Consider the following 20,062-nt stretch of genomic DNA (forward strand, 5'->3'; position numbering starts at 1 on the left):
AAAAATGGGCAATATCCCTTCCTAGCAATTAATAGCCAAGAACTTGGCAGCTACACCTCTATAGATACCCCAACGTAATGCACAAACAACCTACAAAGAGCTTTGCGCCTCTCGGGTTCCAGATGTCCGCCTCACAGCAGCCAAGATCTGCGCTGCCAGCAGCTCCTCACGCGAATCCGAACCCGTCAGCTCCTCGGACGCTCGTCTCACAACCAGCCCTCCCTGCGTGCTCAGCTCTCCGCCTGTGAGCAGAGCCGGCTCTGTTCCCGCGGCAGCGCGCGCCTGCCACCAGTGCTGCGAGTGGCTGATGCGCTCCAGGAGCTGCGCCAGGGAGTGCACCTGCGCGCTGGCCTGCGCGTACTCCACCGCCTGCTGCAGCATCTCTGCATCCCCAGCACCCTGCGCGCCACAGCACAAGAATCTGAAGGTCTGCTCCTTGCCCCTTTGCTCCAGTGAATGTCCCAAGTGTTTCATGATGTGTAACATCTGAGAGTGTCCTCTCGCTTGTCTTTTCGTCTCCGCTTGAGTGTTCTTCCCCAATCCACCAAGAAACCATTATCGACAATCATAACCTATCTTCAATGAAGTAAATGGGACAGCTGCAGGCCCGTTGATCATGCTCACTAATCTGGATGCTGGTGCACACTTTCGTGTCAGAAATGGATGCAGCAGCGCAGCGCACCTTGCAGGCGAGCGTCGCTGAGAAGAGAGGGGAGCGGGAGGGGCGGACGAGGGGCGGCCGCCGCAGCAGCGCGATGGGCGACGCCGGCTGCACAACACTCGGCTGCAGCGCAACAACCACCAGCCTGGCCTCCTGCCTGCACACCCACACTCCCCCATATCCGCATCAGCTACTGTCGTGGACCAGTACATGCAGCCATAGGGGGGTCCTGACAGTCCACGTGATTGCATCCTATCAATACATCTTGCATGAGGAAGAGCCTGGTCATTTGGTCTGGCTTTTAAAGTCCTGCACGTAGCAGGTCATATTCTCACGTGCCACATGCAAAGCAAGTGTGAACACAAGCAAAGGCCCATTGGCGTCAGACGACTAGAATGCATTCTGTCGTGGAATGCTCAACATGGTTTCAGGGGCTACACACAAAGCTGCGGGGCGCGCCTGCGGATGTGGAACAGGTCTTCCAGCGCGACGGCCCAGCGCAGCGAGGGCGGCGCAGTGTGGCTGGGCGCGCAGATGCACAGCAGCCGCCGCCGCGTCAGCACCGCAAAGTCGGACCCCCCGGCCAGCTGGCGGCACAGCAGGAAGGGCGCGGCCGCGTAGCGGCCCCTCTCCAGCCCCACTAGCAACGCCCGCCCCATCGCCTGCCGCACACATTTTCATGATATTCCACACCATACTGGGCAAACGCAGATTTCATCTGCCCATGCGTCCCGCGCCTCGACAGAAAATCCCCAGAAATCTCCTCCAACTCTGTGCTCCACAGTAATTGTAGCGTGCAGCACGAGGCTCTCCTAGGAAGCACGACGCCTCCGTCTCCATTGCCGCCTCTCGAAGTGACCCTGCTTTGCAGTTTGGCAGTACAGCTCGTGTAGCCAAAGTAAAATTTGTTGCCATATCAGAATAATAGGATGGTGGAGAGGGACGGGGTTGAAAGAGCACCTCGGACCAGTTGTAGGGCGCGAGCGGGAGGTCGGGGGCGACGTGGCGCGGCGGCCGCGCGCGAGGCAGCAGAGGGGGGATGCCCATTACGGCGGAGCGGATGCTGTCGGCCACGCGCATGCTCGTCTCCAGCACCGCCGCCAGCGGCAGCACGAGCGCTCCCACAGCCCCGCGCGCCGCCCCCCTCACCAGCCCCGGCAGGCCCCCTTCGTCCGCACCCCTGTTTTCCCGCGGCACCATGTGTCATAATGAGACTCTCATCCATGCTGGAAAAGAACAGCTCTGAGCGAGCCTTTGCTACGCCTTGGGCAGCACTCATTCGAGAGACACACCAGTTGTCTTCTTGCAAGCATCCCCGCAATAAGCGGTGTCTACAAGATGCATTGGAATATGGTCAAATCCCTGCAAAAGCCCCCATGGGGGCTAGGTATTGCAAAGCTTTTAAAGAATGGGTGAGACGCCAGATAGGATAGCAGGTGTCTTACCTGACAGGCTCTGACAGCACCCCGACGAGGCCGCTGAGCAGTGCGTCCAGGAAGCCCGGCTCCAGCATCGCCTGCTCCCCTCGCCTGCGAAGCCGCGCGCGCAACGGGCCGGCCGCCGCATCCCTCGGCTCGAAACCCAGCACCACCAACCCCTGGAAAACACACACATGCTGCACTTCAGGCCATGCTGATCAGTCAGAAAGGAGATATGGGACTTGCCTGTCTTTGTTAGTGGGGCTGCATCCTCTCTTTCGCAAGACCTCAGCAGCTTGACCAATGGCTCACCATCTAGAATTAACTAGCAAGCGCTGATCTGGTCCTCTCAGTGAAAGAACCACCAGTGACGCAGCGCCCCAAATCCCAGGTTCTTAGATGATGAGATGGTCCTCCCGCAACACAACCTGTTAAGACCTCAGGTCCACTACAGCTGCGCACCTGGCGGGCGGCGCGGCTCATTTTGGCGGTGGCGCTGGCAAAGCCGTAGACGATGTTGGAGAGCAGGCCGCGCAGTCCCGCGGCGACGCCGGCCGCGAAGCGCTCGGGGGCGCGGCCGCGTGCGCCCTCCACCAATCCGGCAGCTGGGCTGGCCAGGAAGGACCACACGCCCGCGCCCAGGTGGTGGAACAGCCGCACCGGATCGCCTGCGCAGTAGTGGCCAGCCTCCATAATGAGTCACCCTCTGCTGTCATACTCTCTGTCATCATCACGTCACAAATACTGTCCGCTTTCTACCCATCGAATTGGAATTATGGTCGTCCTTTAAAGACTGTTTGGCACAATCACGTGCTGCACACATGGGAGGCTCGACAAATTCAGGAAAGGATGCGGCTATCACGATTGACACCCACAGCCACGCTCGGGCATCCGAGAGACTGCAAAGCCCCCGCATGCCTTTCCAAGTGGATATCATCAATAAGAGAACACCGCTGACACGGGGTCCTAGCTAATGACGCCCGAGGTGGAAGGTGTGGCCGAAGGGGGTCTGGATATATTACAGTGGGAAACAGGGGCGCACCGAGCACGTTGGCGGAGCCGACGAGCTTGACGAGCTCAGGGAGGGCGGCGCGCATGTAGTGGCTGTAGACCTGCTGCTGCAGCGCGGTGGTGCCCAGCAGTGGGTGCTCCATGCGCAGGGGGGCCAGGCTGACTCGGCCGCCCTCCACCTCCCCCACCAGCGCCACCAGCCGCTGCATCCCCGTGCCTATGCTGCCCCCCCCTGCACCAACCGCATCAGCGTGTCTGATTGTGCTCCTCTGAGGCTGCATGCATGATGCGCGCCCGAGCCATGTAGTATTGATAACATAATCAAGATCAGGAGCTAGGCGTCGCGCAGTTATGATACAAAGCTTGATGGCTCCTCATGGTGTTCAAATGATCGACACTACAGCATGTCCCCCTAACTCGCCTTTTGCGAATTAACAGAAACAGTGCTTGGTAGCCCAATGTACTGATAGTCCAATGGCTATGCGCATTCCGTGACCTCTGCTCGTGATGGAGCAGCCACCGACACTGCTGAACAGCGCTGCATGAAGTGCCATGTAAGATCATCTGGGATGTGTGCACTTCCAAGGCAGGGTGCCTCACCGGGAGTGTAGTCGGCGCTGGCCGCGCCGGCATGGCGCCATTCGGCGGGCAGGAAGCTCATGTAGACGGTGACGCGCGACACGAGCAGGTGCGCGATGTACACCTTGAGCTGCTGCAGCTGCCGCGTATTGTAGCCTGGCGCCAGGACGTCCACGTCCAGGTCCAGCCCGGGCTTCCTGTCACAGCAGACACATGATTTCACAACAAGTAGCTTCATGATCTATATGTAACGACTAAGGCAACCAGGTGTTGTACAACTGCCTATTTCCATTCTTAGTACACGCTCTTTCAATCCATGAGGATCACGTGCATCAAGCTACTGCCTGTGCATGATGGTGAAAATCGACTGTTAGGCCACCAGTCAAAGGATGCATGCGGCTAAGAGGGAGGTGGGATGATGCGGAAGCCTACCTCTTGTTGGTGCTGTGGGGGTTCTGGAAAGGCTGCAGGGCCTGGTTGACGGCTGCCAGGATGTCCATGATGTGCTGCTGGTCAATCTCCAGAACCAGCGGTGACACGTGCACCTGCAGGCACCATCTCTCAGACATTTGAGACACCTCGCGAGCCTGACATCAAATGAACAGTGACTCTAGCTGTCACAGAGCATCACAGGAATTCTCAAGGATCCACCATGCTGGGGAGCATTTATAATTCTTTCACCAGGGCACGGGTTATTTAAAGCCGGTAAGCGCGCCAATTGAGGAGATCTTTCTGACAGGAGCCGGAAAGAGGTTTGTGAGGAAGCGACACCTCCAGGCGTTCCACGCAGAGCACGCAAGCAGGTCTGCGCTTCCAGGCGGCTGCGCGGGCTCGCAGGGCGGAGCTGCGCGACTGGGTGCCCGAGGGCAGCGTCTCCGGCAGGATGGTCAGGCTGAGGCCCGGCGCTGCCGCGGGCATGGCCAGTACCACCGGATAGATCGCCCCCCTATCTGGGTTGTCCACCTGTTCCAGAACATACCTCCTTGTTAGCCACATGCAGATCTTCTCCCTGATCCTTCTAACTCTCTGCTTCAATTGAGCCTCTCCTCAGCATTAGGTCACAACATCAACAGTCCTGGCTGTTAATGAAACGCATCCTTGCATGCTTGCCAAAGCCACTGTATTGGGTAGAGGACAAGCCCCCTATCATGATGACAGAAGAGGCATAATGGGACGTGCCTGGATGCTGCGGATCTCCAGCTCCAGGGTGTGCCGCACTTTGCTGGTGGTCGTACGCGCACGGATTCCTGACATGCTGGCATAGAACACCTCCTGGCTGGGCCGCGTGAAGGACAGCCCCACACCTGCCAGATCCAGCTGCACCTGCGCACATGCATGACACCTCTTTAGGAACAGGCTTTGTCATATGGAACCGACAGACTGCCACCATCGAATTTTCTGTAATGTCACAATTGCTGGGGTGTGAGAAGAGGGCAGAAAGTGGGGACCGCCGGGGCACATCATGACATGAGTGCACAGCCGCAAGGCTTACCTCTATGTGCAGCGCGGAGGGCGCGCGCACGACGTTCGCCTGGCTGCTGAATAGGGCACTGGGCTTATCAGCCAGTGGGCCGCTCCATCTCTCCCAGCCCAGGTCATCTGCACCGCTGCCGTCTGCCGGCGACACCGGCAGTCCCACATGCAACTGTCCAAGACCAATACAATCTCAGACCAAGCCAATTCTCTTCTGAATATACACCATAACCAATTATCTTGGATCATACTCATGTCTCTTCAGATATTTCTTTAAGAGCAAAATAAAAAGCAAAAGATCACTTCATGGAACACACAGCAAGATCAATGCCATGGAGCAGACACTAGCTGATTATGGCAGTTGACAATGAGGCGGGCGTTGTGAGAGGGAGGGCTGATAACAGCAGGGTACCTGGAGGTCTGCAATGGTCAGGACGCATGTGGGGCCCTCCGCTTTGGTGACAATCTGGAGGACTCGCTCCTTTGCTGGCACTGTCACCAGCTGGGACCGCCCAACCTGACACGAGACACATGACATCCATAAGTAACATGACACATAACATCACATGACACATCCTTTATGTGTCATGTGTCAGGCTGGGACCGCCCTCCCTGACCCATGACACATAACAGCCATAAGAAACACGCAACATGTTAAGATATCAAAGCAACCCCATGAAACTTGAAGCATCTGCCATGGCATGAGCTGCAGAGCTGTACAAGAGGACTGAGATGTGTACACATACCTTATCGAGGTCAAAGGTGCCAAGGACACGGTTGCCTGGCAGCGACAGCACGAGCTTGTGCGGCAGCGAGGGCTCATCCCAGGCGTAGTTGAGGTGCGAATATGGTCGCAGCACATCCTCCTGCTCCGCGCAGCCGATTTGCCTGTGGATACAATTGCACATCAGCGCACCCCTCTGACTGCAGCATTTGAAAGCGTCACCGGCAAGCTTGCATAGAAGTGATGGCTGCTAATGCAAAGAGTCATCAGTGACTGCTGGAAGCACCAGGCCCAGCAAGAGCCTGGATGGAGGAGAAACAGGGCCAGCATGTTTTCCCTGGCATGCGATCTTCAGAAAACTCGCCTGAGGCGCAGCTCCTCAGGGGAGCAGTTGTCCAGTCGGTACGGGGTGAAGCCGGCAGCCTGGTGGCTGACATTGATGACCAGCACGCCCCCCTCTGCCGCGCACACATCCACTCGCACCAGCATCGTCACGCCCCGGTCCCTGCACAGCAGTCCTTTGCTCGCCACTCCTTCTGCAATGCAATGCACAGCCCGTACTACCAATCGGGCTTGGGTCAGGGCCCGTTCAGCTTTGGATGCTCCCTCGACCAAAGCATTGGCATGTGGGTGTCCAGCAAGTGACCTTACTCCCTCCAACAAATCTTCTGGAGGGTACGTGAAGAACGAGGCTGATGCGAACGCACTGCCAGTCGTGATGAAGGCATGCTGATGAGGCGTTGGAGGTAGGAGATTGAGCCTCACCGGTGCCGGATCTTCACAAAGAGGTCTCCGGGGGAGTCGAGAGCGATGCCGCCAGACCAGCGCCAGCCGGCCTCCTGGACGCGCAGGCACAGCCGCTTGGGCTTGTCCGCGTCTGCCCAGCGCAGCGCCTTGGCACCGCCCGGCTCCACTTCCTTCTCAGTCGCCGTGCCCTGCTGCCGGTACTGCAGGGGCAGCCCCAGGCTGTTGTGCACCACGTACCGCGGCATCACAATCACGGCCAGCGCGCCATCCGCGCCCGGCACCTGCCAAACACCAAAAGAGTGCCTTATATGAGACCACAGAATCCTTGCTATCGTTGTCTGTTGCACACACACGAATGTGCATGCTTGGGCAAAATGGAAGATACAGCGGTGCGCAAGCATACTTGTCAACTGTTGAAAATTGATCATTCGTGTCCAACTATGGCAGATTACTCTCAGGATGATTTCAACAAGCCAAAACTCGCTCATATGCCACATGACTCCACATCAAGCCACATGCAATTTTGAAGAGCAAAGGCTTTTTGGTGCCAGCGGCTGACCTGGTTGGCGGTGACGGAGAGCATGTATGCCGATCGGTCGTCCGTTATCACAGAGGCCGGACCAGCGGTGGGCAGGGGAACACTGACAACAGCAGCGCCGCCCAGGGAGTCCAGCTGCACTGGGTCAGACCAGTAGGTGCGGCCGAGAGGGGCTAGCGTATTGCTGGCGCGCAGCTGCATGCGCACGCGCCGCCGGTAAGGCGGCATGCCCCCTTGCATGCTGGGCCACCTGTGCACACACGTTCGATTCTGGGATGAGCAAGACACAGGAGTGTAAATACTTGAGCTGGACAGGCAAGCTGAGTACTGCATTGGGTTCATGATGCGGGGATGGATTTACCTGGTGGGTGTCAGGTAGGATGGCTGGTACTCCAAGCTCTCTGCCACGCCGAGCCGGCTTGCTGACCGATTCCTTGGCGGCTGATTACTCCTGCGATTAGATGCCGAGTTCAGGACCTCTCTACAGCGCCTTGCTTGTTGGCCATGTGCGTTGATCCCTCTGAGCAACTCAAGCATTAAACCTGCATTTTTAAGAAGTACAGCATAACCTCAAGAGACAAAAGAGGCACCTGTCTTCCCTGGCGCTGCCAAGGACCGCCTCCAGGCCCTGCAGGCTGCCTGAAGAGGAGCCCTCCTTTGGAGGCTTCCCCTTTGGAGGCTTGGCTGCAGCCGAAGCACTGCTGGGCCTGCGCTTGCCCTCAAAGGGCGGAACCCACTGCTTGGGAACATCATCCCGCATCACCTGCACACCCAAGTCAAATTTGTGATGCAAAGTGCGTTTGTTTTTGCCCAACGCAAGGCCACCTCGCATGGATCATCGGCAGCATGAATGGTTATGGTCGTTCCCATCACATCAGGAAATTTAGGGTCTGCGAAAAGGCCAAAGAGAAGCTGCACCTCATTGTCGTCCCTGGCAACATCCTCCATCGCGCTCTGCTGCAGGGCCAGAGGCACCCCAGTGCAGTTGTAGACCCAGAGGGCGCATGTCAAGCGCAGGATGTGGCTTCCGCACTCGGCATCCACCATGTGTCTGAGCTGCACAGTGGCAACGCCCCGGCTCTCGCCCGCCTGTGTCACTGAAAAGCTGACCGATGCCGTCTCCTCGACAGGAGCAGACCTGCACAAAAGGTCATATTGTCAGCCAGAGTTGACATCCCCTGTCACAACAACTCACTGTATGCATGCATTTGTCTTTAGCTTGCGTTAAAAGTAGCTTCTCAGGACTCCGTTGGAGTCAAGTTTCACCCATGACACAAAATTAGTAGGTTACTGAGTCAGGCAGGTACCGTGAGGGGCCGCCTAGGGATCCTTCAGCTGCCTTGCTCAGAGCAGGTACTCGTACAGGAGGGCTCTTCAGGTAGCCGAATGGCTGGATGACGATCTCTGCCAGGTGGGTGATGTCCATGTGGTGCAGGAAGACAGGATGGCGGGGCCGCAGAGAGACGCTGCAGCACAGAGGCATTTCATCACATTGTAGTCAAAGCTGGCAGTGCGTTGTATGAAGAGCGACTTTGTCTGCATATTGAGCCAGGCTGTGGTTGCGCAAAAAGGAGCAGCAACTTGCCAAGTGAGCATGCTGTATGCTACTGCCTTGGGCTTTACTGAGAGGCAGTGTCATGTGGCATGCTGAACTTGGCTTCCCCAAGTCCATTTTGCTCTTTGCAGGTCCTTTTTTTAGTACTCACAGCCTGGGGCAATACTGACAGGATGTGGGCACACACTTTCTAAGGAATTCGAATTTGGATGTGCTCACCGCATGGGAGCGCCACTGGGAGCGCCATCATTGGAACGCCTCTTCAGGGAGATCTCTGTGGGCATGGGAAGAGCGTTCTCCACCACAAGTGGCGCCTTGACAATCAGGTCCCACCCTGCCACAGCAACATAGTTTCAATCTCCACCCAGATGGAGGGCTACTGTCTGAGACACTTTTTCATTGAGGTCTGAAGCGTGTTGACAGCGTGCACCATGTGAGTCAGGAACAGGGTTTACCTGCTCTGCTGCGGCTTGGGATGACCCCGACACAGAAGCTAGCCTGAAGCAGGCCGCCCTGCGCTGCCTGGCATGCAAGGTGGCGGGCCACGCGCGGAGCAGGGTCCCTCTCAGCACTGCCGCCTGCGCCGCTCGGCTGCACGAGGTCCAACAGAGGCTGCAGGCGAATGGATGGGCTCCACTGGTAGTGGCTGTTCTCATCCTGCTCACCTAAGCATACATCGGAATTGCCAACCTGTGAGTCAAATCACGAGAGAGTACAAACGAGAAAAACAGTAAGAGCGCCAGATTAGAGAGGAGGTACTGCATCGCAGATTTCAGACACTGCATCAAGTGTACTCATCTGTACATTGCATATGCATGACCTTCAGCAATGCCGAGAGAACCCCCTTCTGCACAACAAGCAAGTGATGTGGGTCTTCCAAGAAACAAAGGGAAGGTGCCGTTCTGAGGGGCTCACCAGCTGGCTGGAAGCAGATGAGGCCTGGCTCGCTGCGGCAGGCTGACAGGCAGAAGCTCTCATGGGGGGCGAGCGTGTGTATTATCTTCACATTCCGATTGAGAGCTGTGCGCTCGCCAATGTTGAGCCTTAGCATGGTGTGGTTCACCACCTGCACATCCATCTTTCATCATGCCAACAGAACCAGCATACAGCAGTCATCATGTGAGGTTTTTCAACTAAGACTGCTCTTGTCGATAATTGCATCCATTGCATATTGCATTCAACAGTCTTCTTTGATCCCAAGCATGGCAGCATTGCCAGTAATGAAATGCTATGCCTCACCTGTACTCCCGAGTGCAGCACCACAGCAGGCTCCCTGTTGCGCATGTTGCTCACATCAAAGGCCAGGTGAATCCTGGTCAAGCCAGAGGAGCGAGCTGTGCGCACAGCAACCTCTTGCATGCCGTGGCTCTCCCTGTCAATGGATAGCGGCCCACAAACGCCCTCCTGCCCATCCAGCTTGTAATACACCGCCATGAGGGCCGGCCGCGATCTCCTGCCATGGCACACACAAATCATGACGCAGTCATCTTCTATGTTGACTTTCCTGCTATGAGCATACTGGAAGGGGCGTGTGAACTTCAGGCAAAGATCATGAGCTGACCTGGGATTGGTGACCTTCTGAAGGGCTCCCATGGAGGCAGAGGCTGCCAGTGCAGAGGAGGGCGGCTGCTCATCAAAGAACTGCTCTGGGCAGCTGGCCAGTTGGCTGCGGCAGGAGGCACTGACAACAGACTGCAGAGACAAAGCGGCAGACGCCCCAGATTCCACCATCATAAAACCCTCTTCCCCTGTGTGGCACACCAGTGTTGGACTAATATCCATCTGTGAAATGCACTCGGTAGTGTGATGGCTGCATCAGACAAGGTGTGCAGGCTACCAATCAAAATCAGTCTCTTCGCGCGTGTGATGCAGGGTGTGGACACAGCCATTCACCTGGAGTCTTTGGATCTGGGTGTAGGGTCGGGCCCAGCCAGCACTGCACAGGGAGGCCTGTGTCATTCTGCAGCCGGCACACAGACGCGCGACCCCATCCTCTCCCATGCAGGCTGCCTTCCAGGGCAGCCTCCAGGCGCTGGGGAGATTTTGCAACGCTGCGCAATTCCTCGAGCAAGCAGCTGGACTTGTGGATGGCCTCAGCTAGGGTGAAGGTGGCAGTCAGGTCCAATGCCTCCTTTGCTGACACAGCGATGGAGTGCTGGACTGGCAGCTGAACGGGCTCGCTCTCACTCCTGCATGCCAGCAAATTTTATGGTGATCTTGAGTCTGCAGCTGCGAATGGGATTATCATGTTGTAACCCAATAGAATTACTGTATAGCTGGAGAGCTTGAGTAATACTTAGCAGCTCACCTGGGGAGGAAAGCATTGACATCGACGACAAAGCTCCAGGGTTCCACAACAGGCTCCCATCCATCCTTTTGGCTGGAGTACACATTGGCGCATATTTGGGACTTGAGAATCCCGTTGATCTGCTCATCCTTTAGCGTGGCATCTGCAGATATGTCCAGGATGGAGGCATCAAAGATGGGCAGGTCGCCAGCGCTGGTGTCACTGCTCAGCATGACCGAAGCGGATCCGATGCGCAATGATCCGCGCCCACTGAACCCCTCTGGGAGACTCAGACTTGCCTGCATTAAGCAGAATAACTATTGAGAGCGTTCCCTGCAATGGAAGCATCATGCCAGAATAGCAGCAGACAATTGGGACGAGGCAACGGCAGAGTGAATATCTTGCATGTGCAAGAGGCCAATTGGTTGGTGCTGCATGCATTACCTTGCCAGCATCCGAGGTATTCTGATCCCCTTTGAGCGCGGAAGCCAGATCTTGCATGGCCATTGCAAACACCATGGCAATGCAAAGGCGGCTGTGACACGCCCATATTGATATCCTCTCCAGAGACACCAACAGAGCTGCTTCACGCTCGTGCTCACCACCCTGCAGGCCCACCTGAAAGTATGCATGCGCTGAGTCTTCTTGCAGCATTGTCTGACGAGCCCAGATGATGGGATTTAGCTTCCCGCAAGCAGAAACACGAACTGCTGTTCCTCAGGCAAGTACAAAATACCTGGGCATCGCAAAGCGCGCATATGGCGCCCGCATCGTGCTGATTGCTCAAGGAGACGCTGTTGCCGTCTTGCTGTGCCAGGCCCACTCTGAGGGCTGCCTGTGGCAGTGTTACCTCCGAGAGCCGCAATTGGCCTCCACACAAGCTCCCAGATCCATGCATGCTTAGGCTGGCAGAGATGTAGGGCACAGAGAGGCCGCTTCCTGCATGCATCGCGTCTGACTTATATAAGGATTCGTCCGCTAGAGTACAAGAATTGATAAAGAAAGGATATCAGGGGCACAGGACGATACCTGTGTAATTCGTGGCCACTATCTCACAGACGAACAGACCGGCCATGATGGAGATACTCTGCTCTTGGCACCTCTGAATTATGATCTGAGCATGCCTCTCTACAGCACTGTCTCTGCTCTGCATCTCTGCAGGAAGCTTCTCGACCCTCTCCAGCGCTGCCATGCAAATCTTGAGCCTCTGCACCACAGTGACCCAGCCCTGCAGACACAGATGATATCTCAGGTTGTCTCAGATCGGGGCAGCCCTAAAGTCCACACTTACATGCAAGCAGTCATCCGTTCAGGAGGCAATGAAGAAACACCTGTGTGAACAGGCGCACAAGGACACCATTGATCCTCAGGGAAGTCTGGTCATGCCCCTGCATGTGGCATGTCATCCCTGCCCTGAGGCCTGCTGGGCTGCTGTCCACGTCAGCTGGAGGCATCTGCAGAACGCCGCTCCCCTCATCGATGCCTTGGACGAGCAGAAGGGGAAGCTTCCTGCTGTCCCGCTCATCCTCCAGGGCTCCATTGACATCCAGGGGCATGCCAGCGCTGGAAGCAGTGCCAATGGTGTCGCTGTCATAGTCCGCAGCTTCGAACCACTCTGTGCCGGAGCCTCCAGAGGTCTCTGTGCCGCTGCTGCTGACGCGGTGCAGGGACTGGGAGAAGGCTCCAGAGCTGGCGTTGTAAAAGGTGTCGCCGCTGTCCCGCTGGCTGAGAGCCGGCGAGAAGCTGGGCGAGCCGTTGCTGCTGGCATGTGCAGACTTGGGCGTGCTCTCCTCCTCTTGGTCTGAAGAACCCAAAACACATGCCTTTTAGGTAAAGACACTCTCGACTAAATCAACCCGATCACGTGAAATTTGCATCCTGTGTGGTATCTGCTTGGACTGGCATGTCCCACATGAGGTAGGATAGGTATATGTGGCAGCCCCGAGTACATGCAAGTGCTCTGCAGACGCACCTCGCCACTCTTGTCACCACTCTTGTCAAATAAAGCGCGATATGAAATCAACATCAGTGGGAGTGAAAGGCTTCAAAACACACCGCGCACGGCGGCGTCGAGCGCTGTGGACCAAGAGAGCACGTCGGAGCCGCGGCGGCCGCTGATGACAGGCTGCGGCCAGGTGTCGGGGCTGGAGCCCAGGGTCGCCAGCTCAGCGAGGCCTGTTGACGTCGTGCGGACGGCCGGGACCGGCGTCTCGGACGTGGCTGAGCTCTGCGAGGAGCTGCTGCCAGCTTCCACCAGATCCAGCCCACCCCATGCTGGCAGCGCCTGCATGCCACCAAGCCAGGATATTCAGGCTTTATAACTTCATTCAATCAGGTTGTTTTGCCATGTGGTAAAGGATTGCAGGAGATTTGGTCTGTCGTCTACACGATAGTCCTGGCAATGCAATGGCAGCCGCAAGATTAATGACTGGAAGACAAGCCACATGGGAAGGGAACTAAGGATGTTACTCTGTGCTCAGGACAATGAATTTGGCAATAAGACTGGGAGTGCCGCACATCGAGTACTGTGCCCGTCCTCTGCTTGTACGCGGACGGCGCGGATGCAGATCGGCCCATAGCAAGGCCCCCTGGCCTCTGGGGCGACATGTCAAGCCCCTGGGTCTCTAATTCTGGCTCTGGCATGCCCGAGAGGTGCAGCAGCAGCCGCTCAAAGGAGGCACCGCACATGAAGCTCTGCGGTGCTCTGGATGCTTCCACTGACAGGGCATGCAGGCCAAGCAGCAGGGGCGGATCCGCCTCGTCGCTGCCATTCACCCTGACTGACAGGCTGTTGACACCGATGCTCAGTCTGAACGGCGGGCCGGCAAGGAGGCTGCTGTCTTGCTGTGCACCTGGGGCAGGCGTGCCCTCAGGGGTCTGCTGCTCTGACACCCCCAGGATGTGCGCCATCTCGCTGCTGCCCCAGTCTGCAGCTGCCCTGAGCACCTGCAGCATGTGCGGTTCCGCGGTCACCTGAAGGCTGTCCAGGCTGACAGCATAAGACGTCATCGGCTGCTTTTCACCCCCTGCCGCATGCGTCAGGTCTTCCTCGCGCCTGGGCTCAGTGTGCGTGAGCATCTTAAACTCCGGCACTGCCAGGAAGGGCCGTCGCGGGCCGCTTGCAAACCCCTTCCCCGGGTCGAAGACCTGCACGTAGAAGCCCAGCTGCGCGCCAGCCGTGATTAGCTGCCCGGGATCCAGGCCTTGCGGCGGGGTGTCTGCAGGCGCCGCATCCTGCTGCCCGCCACCGCCTGATGGCTGCGCACTGCCTGACGGCATTGTGGGGGCGCCAGAGCGGTGTTCCTGCACCGGGTGGACATGCAGGTGCTGCATCGGCGCCTGTGCCGGCAGCTGCAGCAAGAACTCTGGCACGTCCAGCACCAGAGCCTGGCCGTCGTCTGCGTCCCTGGGGTTGCCGGGAGCGAAGGAGGTGTCCCGCCAGTCCGGGCACAAAATCCTGCAGCGCAGTATCTGCAGCGAGAACTGGTCCAGCCGCGCCGGCGGCGGCTCGTCCGCGCGCTCGGCCACTGCTGCTTTGCCCGGCTGCGCATGATCCTCCAGCTCCGCTGCATTGTGCGAGGCTTCGGCCTGGTCCGCTGTGCTGCGGCGATCCAAGGACTGCCCGGATGGTTCGCTGGAGGGGCTCTCAAAGAGCTCCTCATCCAGCGCAAACAGCTCCTGGGCGGCAGCGCCAGGGTCAGGTGGGGCCTCATTTGCATGTGTGGAGGCAGAGCTGCTGCCGTCCCTGCTTCTGCGCGTCGCCGTTCCATCCACATCAAAGCTTCCCGAGGCTGATTCCCAGCGCTCCAGCTCGGTCTGTGAGGTTCCTCCAGGCTCTGTGCTGATCGAGCGGCCTGTGGGCTGGGAAGACCTGCATGCGCAAGCATCCATGTTTTTCAAAAGCACCTTCAGGACAAGCATCCTCACATGGGGAGGTGCGACACTGGATGTTGAGCTTGTAGAAGTTAAGGAAAAGGTGGCAGCTCACCCTGGCTGGAACGATGAGGCTAGCATGGGTTCCTGAGGAACCCCTAATCTGGCATATGACGACAATGGTCCCTTCTCAGCTGCGGGGCTCGAAGTATCAATTGCTGGACTAGCCTGCAGGCCAGAGGCTGGCACTGGCTCCTCTGCTTTCTGCTTTGGAGGCTTGACGAACAGAGCAGCAATGCGCATGAGCGTGCCGGCACCAAAGCACCCATCTTGGAGGGTTACTGAGGTCTGAAGCAGGTCCCTCGTATTGATGTGGGTGATAGTCCCAGTCGTAGGAACCGAGCTCCTCAACCTGCCAAGGTAATCCGTCAAAATGAAACGACAATCCGCAGTGCTGATTCAAGAAGGCTGCAGCCTGCAGCAATTTTGCGGCGGTCATTGAGCCAAAAAAACAGACAGAAAAAGGCCCATGTGTCAGTACCTCCCGATGAAGTTGCCAGGCTCTGCTTGAAAGCCCTCTGCTTCAGCGCCAGAGAGCTCAACAGAGAGCATGAAGCCCAGGCCTGAGCTCTGCTCGAGAAGGAGCGCAATCTGCTCTATGCTCAGACGCCCTGCCAGGCGTGGCAATGTGCCCCAGATGCGCGGCGGTGAGACAGTGTAAAAACTGCTGTCTGACACCTCCAGCTTATTCAGTGTGACCTGTATAGGATGTCACACAATGCTTGGCAGCGTTGCTATAATGCAGAATTTGTGCAGCATGACACCGCATTACCTGACAAAGAGATGCCGATGCAAACAAAGCACAATGAAAATATCTGCAGCCCTGGATTTTTTTTGCAAAGTTTCAAAAGTCACCTCGCAGCGCATGCTCTCGCCAAAGACATTAGCCACAAAGCTGCAGCGCCCAGCATGCAGCATCAGGTGGGTGTCATCGGCATCTGGGTCGGCGCCTCGGCCATCGTCGTATGTAGCAACAAGCCCGGCTAGCCTGCCCGTTACTTCCACTCTGGGCACCGCAGTCACCTGAACACCACAACATGGATTTTATCTGTGATCTCTAGGAAACAAGCGACCCCATGCATGCACAGTGCCTCACAGTCTGTGGAACCACGTGGTGCCATGGCGTACCGTCTCTATGCGGACCATGGCGGGTGGAGCAGCAGTAGTAGCAACAGGTGCTCCGCTGACATCAGGCCTCTGCTCAAGCGCTGCAATTTGGCCCAGCAAGGCCACCTGGTCAGGTGTGAGGCTAACCTCCACTGGATCCACTGACACCTGCAGCCGCATCTGCGGCAGCAACCGGTCTGGGAGCTTGCTCATGCGCAGGCTGCACAAGACGCGCAGGGGAAAAAGGACCTGGGTGGCATTCCTCCGAGGATCTGCTGTGCTGCTGACTTGCAGCTTCAAGCTGCCCACGCTCATCTCAAACGCATCGTATAGGACGTGCAGCTCAACCTGCATGGCATAATTGCGTCCTGAAATCGTCCTCTGGCCGTCACAAAGGTGGATTGAGTTTTGCATGCAGCGCTGTCATTACTTAGTTATTGGATGCGGTAGGGTTGAAGTGAACACTACATTAGGGGACATGCCTGCTCCGCAACAGTCTGCCATGGCCGGGTCACTCCATTTGCATGGACTGCTTTGCGCAGCTCTGCCACAAGGCCTTGCAGCGCCGCATTGTCCAACTGCTGGACACTCTGGAGCTCCACAGGCCCAGTGCACAGAGCAGCATATGCGTGCTTGCCCTGGCTAAAACTGCCGCCTGACACCACCATGAAATCCACAACCTCCCACACACAGATGGGACGCTTCAGTAAGCAGCTTTGCGCTTTCCTTTTCTTGCTGCAATGAGATTTCTTACCAAGAGCAGGTGCGACACTAGTGTAATATTTACGCGATTTTATACATGCGGAAAACGCAATTTCACCTCAACATGAAGCCTCACTGGCGGCCCGGATTTCACTGCAAGCTCGGCCTTTGCGAGAGCGCGTCCGGCCGGCGAGGCAATCTGATTGATGGCATGCAGCACTCCGTCGCTGTGCAGGTCTTTCGGCATGACACCAAGCAGTCCCTGCAGGCGAGCAAAGCATGCGCTGCGGTGTATCAACTGCAACGGCTGGACTGCCACCTCCATGCTGGGCTGTGCATCGCTGACACTGCTCTGCTCGTCTCCGAATGTATCCATCTGGCTGCGAGGGGCTCCGCTGTCATAATGCACATGCAGCGCCGGTGCTTGGGGCTCTTGGTTGGAGTCCTGGTCTAGGAAGCTGCTGGCAAAGATGCTGGGAGGTGTCTCCAGAAAGGGCGAGCTCATGTCCCCGTCAGCATGCGAAGGCGAGGCAGCCTCTGCAAGTGGAAGATCCACAATGAGTGGGCAATATGTACCTTTGACTCTTCCAACTGTCATCCGTCAACTGGCCAGGAAAAATGCCTTGATATGATGTTGGAGTAAGAGGACTGTACCACAGCATATACCTTTGTCCCATCTGGTCAGCAGCATCTCTGAAATGCCTGCACCATGGGTGCAGAGGTCATGCGCTGCTATGTCCTCCACGCTGCATGTCAGCTGCAGCCTGCCCGACTGCATGTGTGCCTCGATGCTTGCATCCCCAGCCTCCATGGAAATCACACCAGTGTTGTCCGCTGCAGCGGGGCCATCATACATGGCGAGAATGGCGGCATTGACCTACATTTCAATAGAATTCTCAGATGTGCTCAAGATACATATGATGACAGGGCCTTTCTGCCTTTCCAGGACGTGTACAAGACGAAGGAAGGAACTCACGCTGACATGCAGGTTGATGCCCACAGTACTGGAGGCGTCCCGGCTGTCCACTTGCGTCTGAGGGTCAAAGCCCAAGTCATGGAAGAGCTCCTGGATGTCTAATTCGCTCGGCGGGGACAGCTGCCGCGGCGCATCCTGTGAGGGTACATACCCCAGGTAGCCAGCAACGCTGGAGACACCCCATCCCAGCCAGCTCTGTTGCCTGCAATATCACACATGCAGCGTTTGTAGCAAAATACGATTTTTCTCTTCCTGCATTATTGAGAGAAATATCGACACTGAATATTGGAAAAGCATCTGGTCATCAATGGTTTGTACAGAGGCCAGTTGACAGACCTTGCATTCTCAGAAGAACCTTGCGCAGGCTCGGCATCTGTGTCTGTGGCTGCATGAATTTCCCTCTGCTGCATTTTGTGCTCAGCAAGCAGCCGATAGAGCAAGATGTCATTCACCGGCAGCTGCGCCTCCAGGGCCTCCAGCTCCTTTGCCACTTCAGCCTGCACACACCGTTTCATCGGCCTTGTCGCCGATGTTGAGATCATTTGATCAAGGTCCCAAGACTGGACATTCTGCTCTCCATACTGTACATGTAGTCATTCCTGTGGCTGGGTAATTAGAAACATCAGGGACTCGCATGCACCACCTCAGGCTCTCCTGCTCTTGCAAAGGCATCCAGCCGTTGAAGGTGGAGCTTCTCATACTGCCTCCTCTGCTGCTGCCAGTTGGACATCTCTGCAAAGCTCAGCCATCGGGAAGGCTTCTTCACATCCTGCAGCACTGCCTTGATGGCGTACTGCCACAGCCGCCTGCATATCGCCAATCACATATTTCCTCGCAAATGTAACAGAACAATGGCAGTGGAATGAACAGCAACTGGGATGCAATGGTAGGTCCTTGTTTGCTGCTTTGTGTGGGAAATGCCTACCTCGAGGGCACAGCGCTGTCAGGATCAGAGCGCCAGCCTGCTGGCCTGTGGATGGCATACTTGCTGCGCAGGGACCATAGCAGGGCTCTGTCTGCCAGGGCAACCATGCTGCAGAGCTGGTTGTGCTCTACTTGCATCTCTAATCGCTGCACAAGGACTGTGGTGCCGCACACTGTCTCCTCACCCCCTGGTGACCACGCATGCATGATCAGCGCACATTGCTCACACAATGTTGATATTATAAAGTCAAAAAAGCTTTCAGGAATTCAGATGAACAGATCCCCCATCTTGAACATAGGTGAGGTATTTGGGAGCGTAAATTCAGGTGTACCTGAGGACATGGTCAGGCGCATATTGCAGTCCAGGCATGGCAATATGGCGCCCTCCAAAGGGTCATGCTGGTGCTGCATGCCTGAGGTGGCATCCATGGTATCTAGCCAGGCCCCGACAGTGTCCACGGCTTTCTCATCCTTCGCAAAGGAGTCTGCTGTCTTCCAGTACAGACTGAGCCCCTCCACATGCATATCCTTCACCAGCTTTGCCCCCTGTGATGCACATTGCTTAGGAATTCACCAACGTGACGCATTGCAAAATGAGGAGGATACATTCCACCATACAACCAAAGTGGTATCAGGGCTGCGAACTCACCCCAGGCGCAGCCCCTAGGCGGGCACTGGAGAGCTCTGTTGTCTCCAGAAGTTGCAAGCGCAAGCCAACTTCTGTGCCAGGAGTGGTGGCGTCATCCTGCATGCCAGTGGCTATCATGCATCAGCATTGCAAGCGCATGCAGAGAGAGTCAAGTTGGCTGCGGTTGGATACTGTCCATGTGCTGCACATACATGCATACCTTGAAGCAGACATGAATGTTGCGGATGGTCATCTGCAGCCTGTTGAGCAGCATCGTGCCCAGGTGGGACAGGAATGAGGATGCCAGGCTGCTGCCCTCATTGCCAGCTGCTGCCCCCTTCCCACCAGGCTTGGACAGGCGGATGAGATCGAGAGCTGCCAATTCTGCCTGCTTGGCTGCCTGGGCTCGCTGGCCAGCCATGCCCTCCTCCCACTCCGCCTCTGTTCGTGGGCAGGCACAGAGCCAGACATCTGACAGGTGCAGCACCACAGGTCTGCTCTGCAGGGCTCGCCAGGGCACCTGCACCACCACTGCACCATGAGCTCTGGATCCTGCAGGCCAGTCCTACAAATGCACAGACGAGACACAACGATTGCGTTGTGTAGTGATATCAAAGACTCATGATGCACCTGGATCTCCAGCCTGCCGATGCATCCCTCTCTGACGTTGAAGGGAAGCTGCAGGTACTCGAAGGCCTCGACTTTCACACGCACATTTTCCAGCACCAAACTTGTGCTCCAGCCTGATATCAGCATCATTCGAGTTGGATACTGATTTCCACGTAATGGATGTTCTTTT

The 20,062-nt window shown here is 56.8% G+C and overlaps 1 protein-coding gene across 1 annotated transcript; it reads right to left on the reverse strand.

Annotated features, from left to right (window-relative positions):
- Positions 1-90: 90 nt before the first annotated feature.
- Positions 91-20,022, reverse strand: COCSUDRAFT_57345 (hypothetical protein; the record flags this gene model as incomplete). Its single annotated transcript, XM_005645274.1, has 47 exons — positions 91-399; positions 683-818; positions 1,100-1,323; positions 1,622-1,841; positions 2,107-2,258; positions 2,542-2,747; positions 3,122-3,322; positions 3,691-3,866; positions 4,102-4,214; positions 4,441-4,632; positions 4,888-4,992; positions 5,162-5,314; positions 5,555-5,659; positions 5,889-6,008; positions 6,227-6,371; positions 6,632-6,894; positions 7,173-7,401; positions 7,513-7,602; positions 7,742-7,914; positions 8,070-8,289; positions 8,459-8,617; positions 8,926-9,040; positions 9,162-9,371; positions 9,622-9,772; positions 9,946-10,159; positions 10,268-10,454; positions 10,600-10,895; positions 11,015-11,292; positions 11,730-11,828; positions 12,126-12,221; positions 12,325-12,794; positions 13,049-13,277; positions 13,511-14,864; positions 15,408-15,625; positions 15,782-15,949; positions 16,055-16,381; positions 16,549-16,713; positions 16,872-17,272; positions 17,402-17,612; positions 17,712-17,913; positions 18,048-18,208; positions 18,352-18,517; positions 18,637-18,823; positions 18,968-19,181; positions 19,285-19,380; positions 19,484-19,783; positions 19,894-20,022. 47 exons carry the CDS (start codon positions 20,020-20,022, stop codon positions 91-93), a joined length of 10,335 nt encoding a protein of 3,444 aa, XP_005645331.1.
- Between the last annotated feature and the right edge of the window lie 40 nt (positions 20,023-20,062).

Source organism: Coccomyxa subellipsoidea (assembly GCF_000258705.1).
Source record: "Coccomyxa subellipsoidea C-169, whole genome shotgun sequence".
NCBI classification, from domain to species: Eukaryota; Viridiplantae; Chlorophyta; class Trebouxiophyceae; family Coccomyxaceae; genus Coccomyxa; species Coccomyxa subellipsoidea.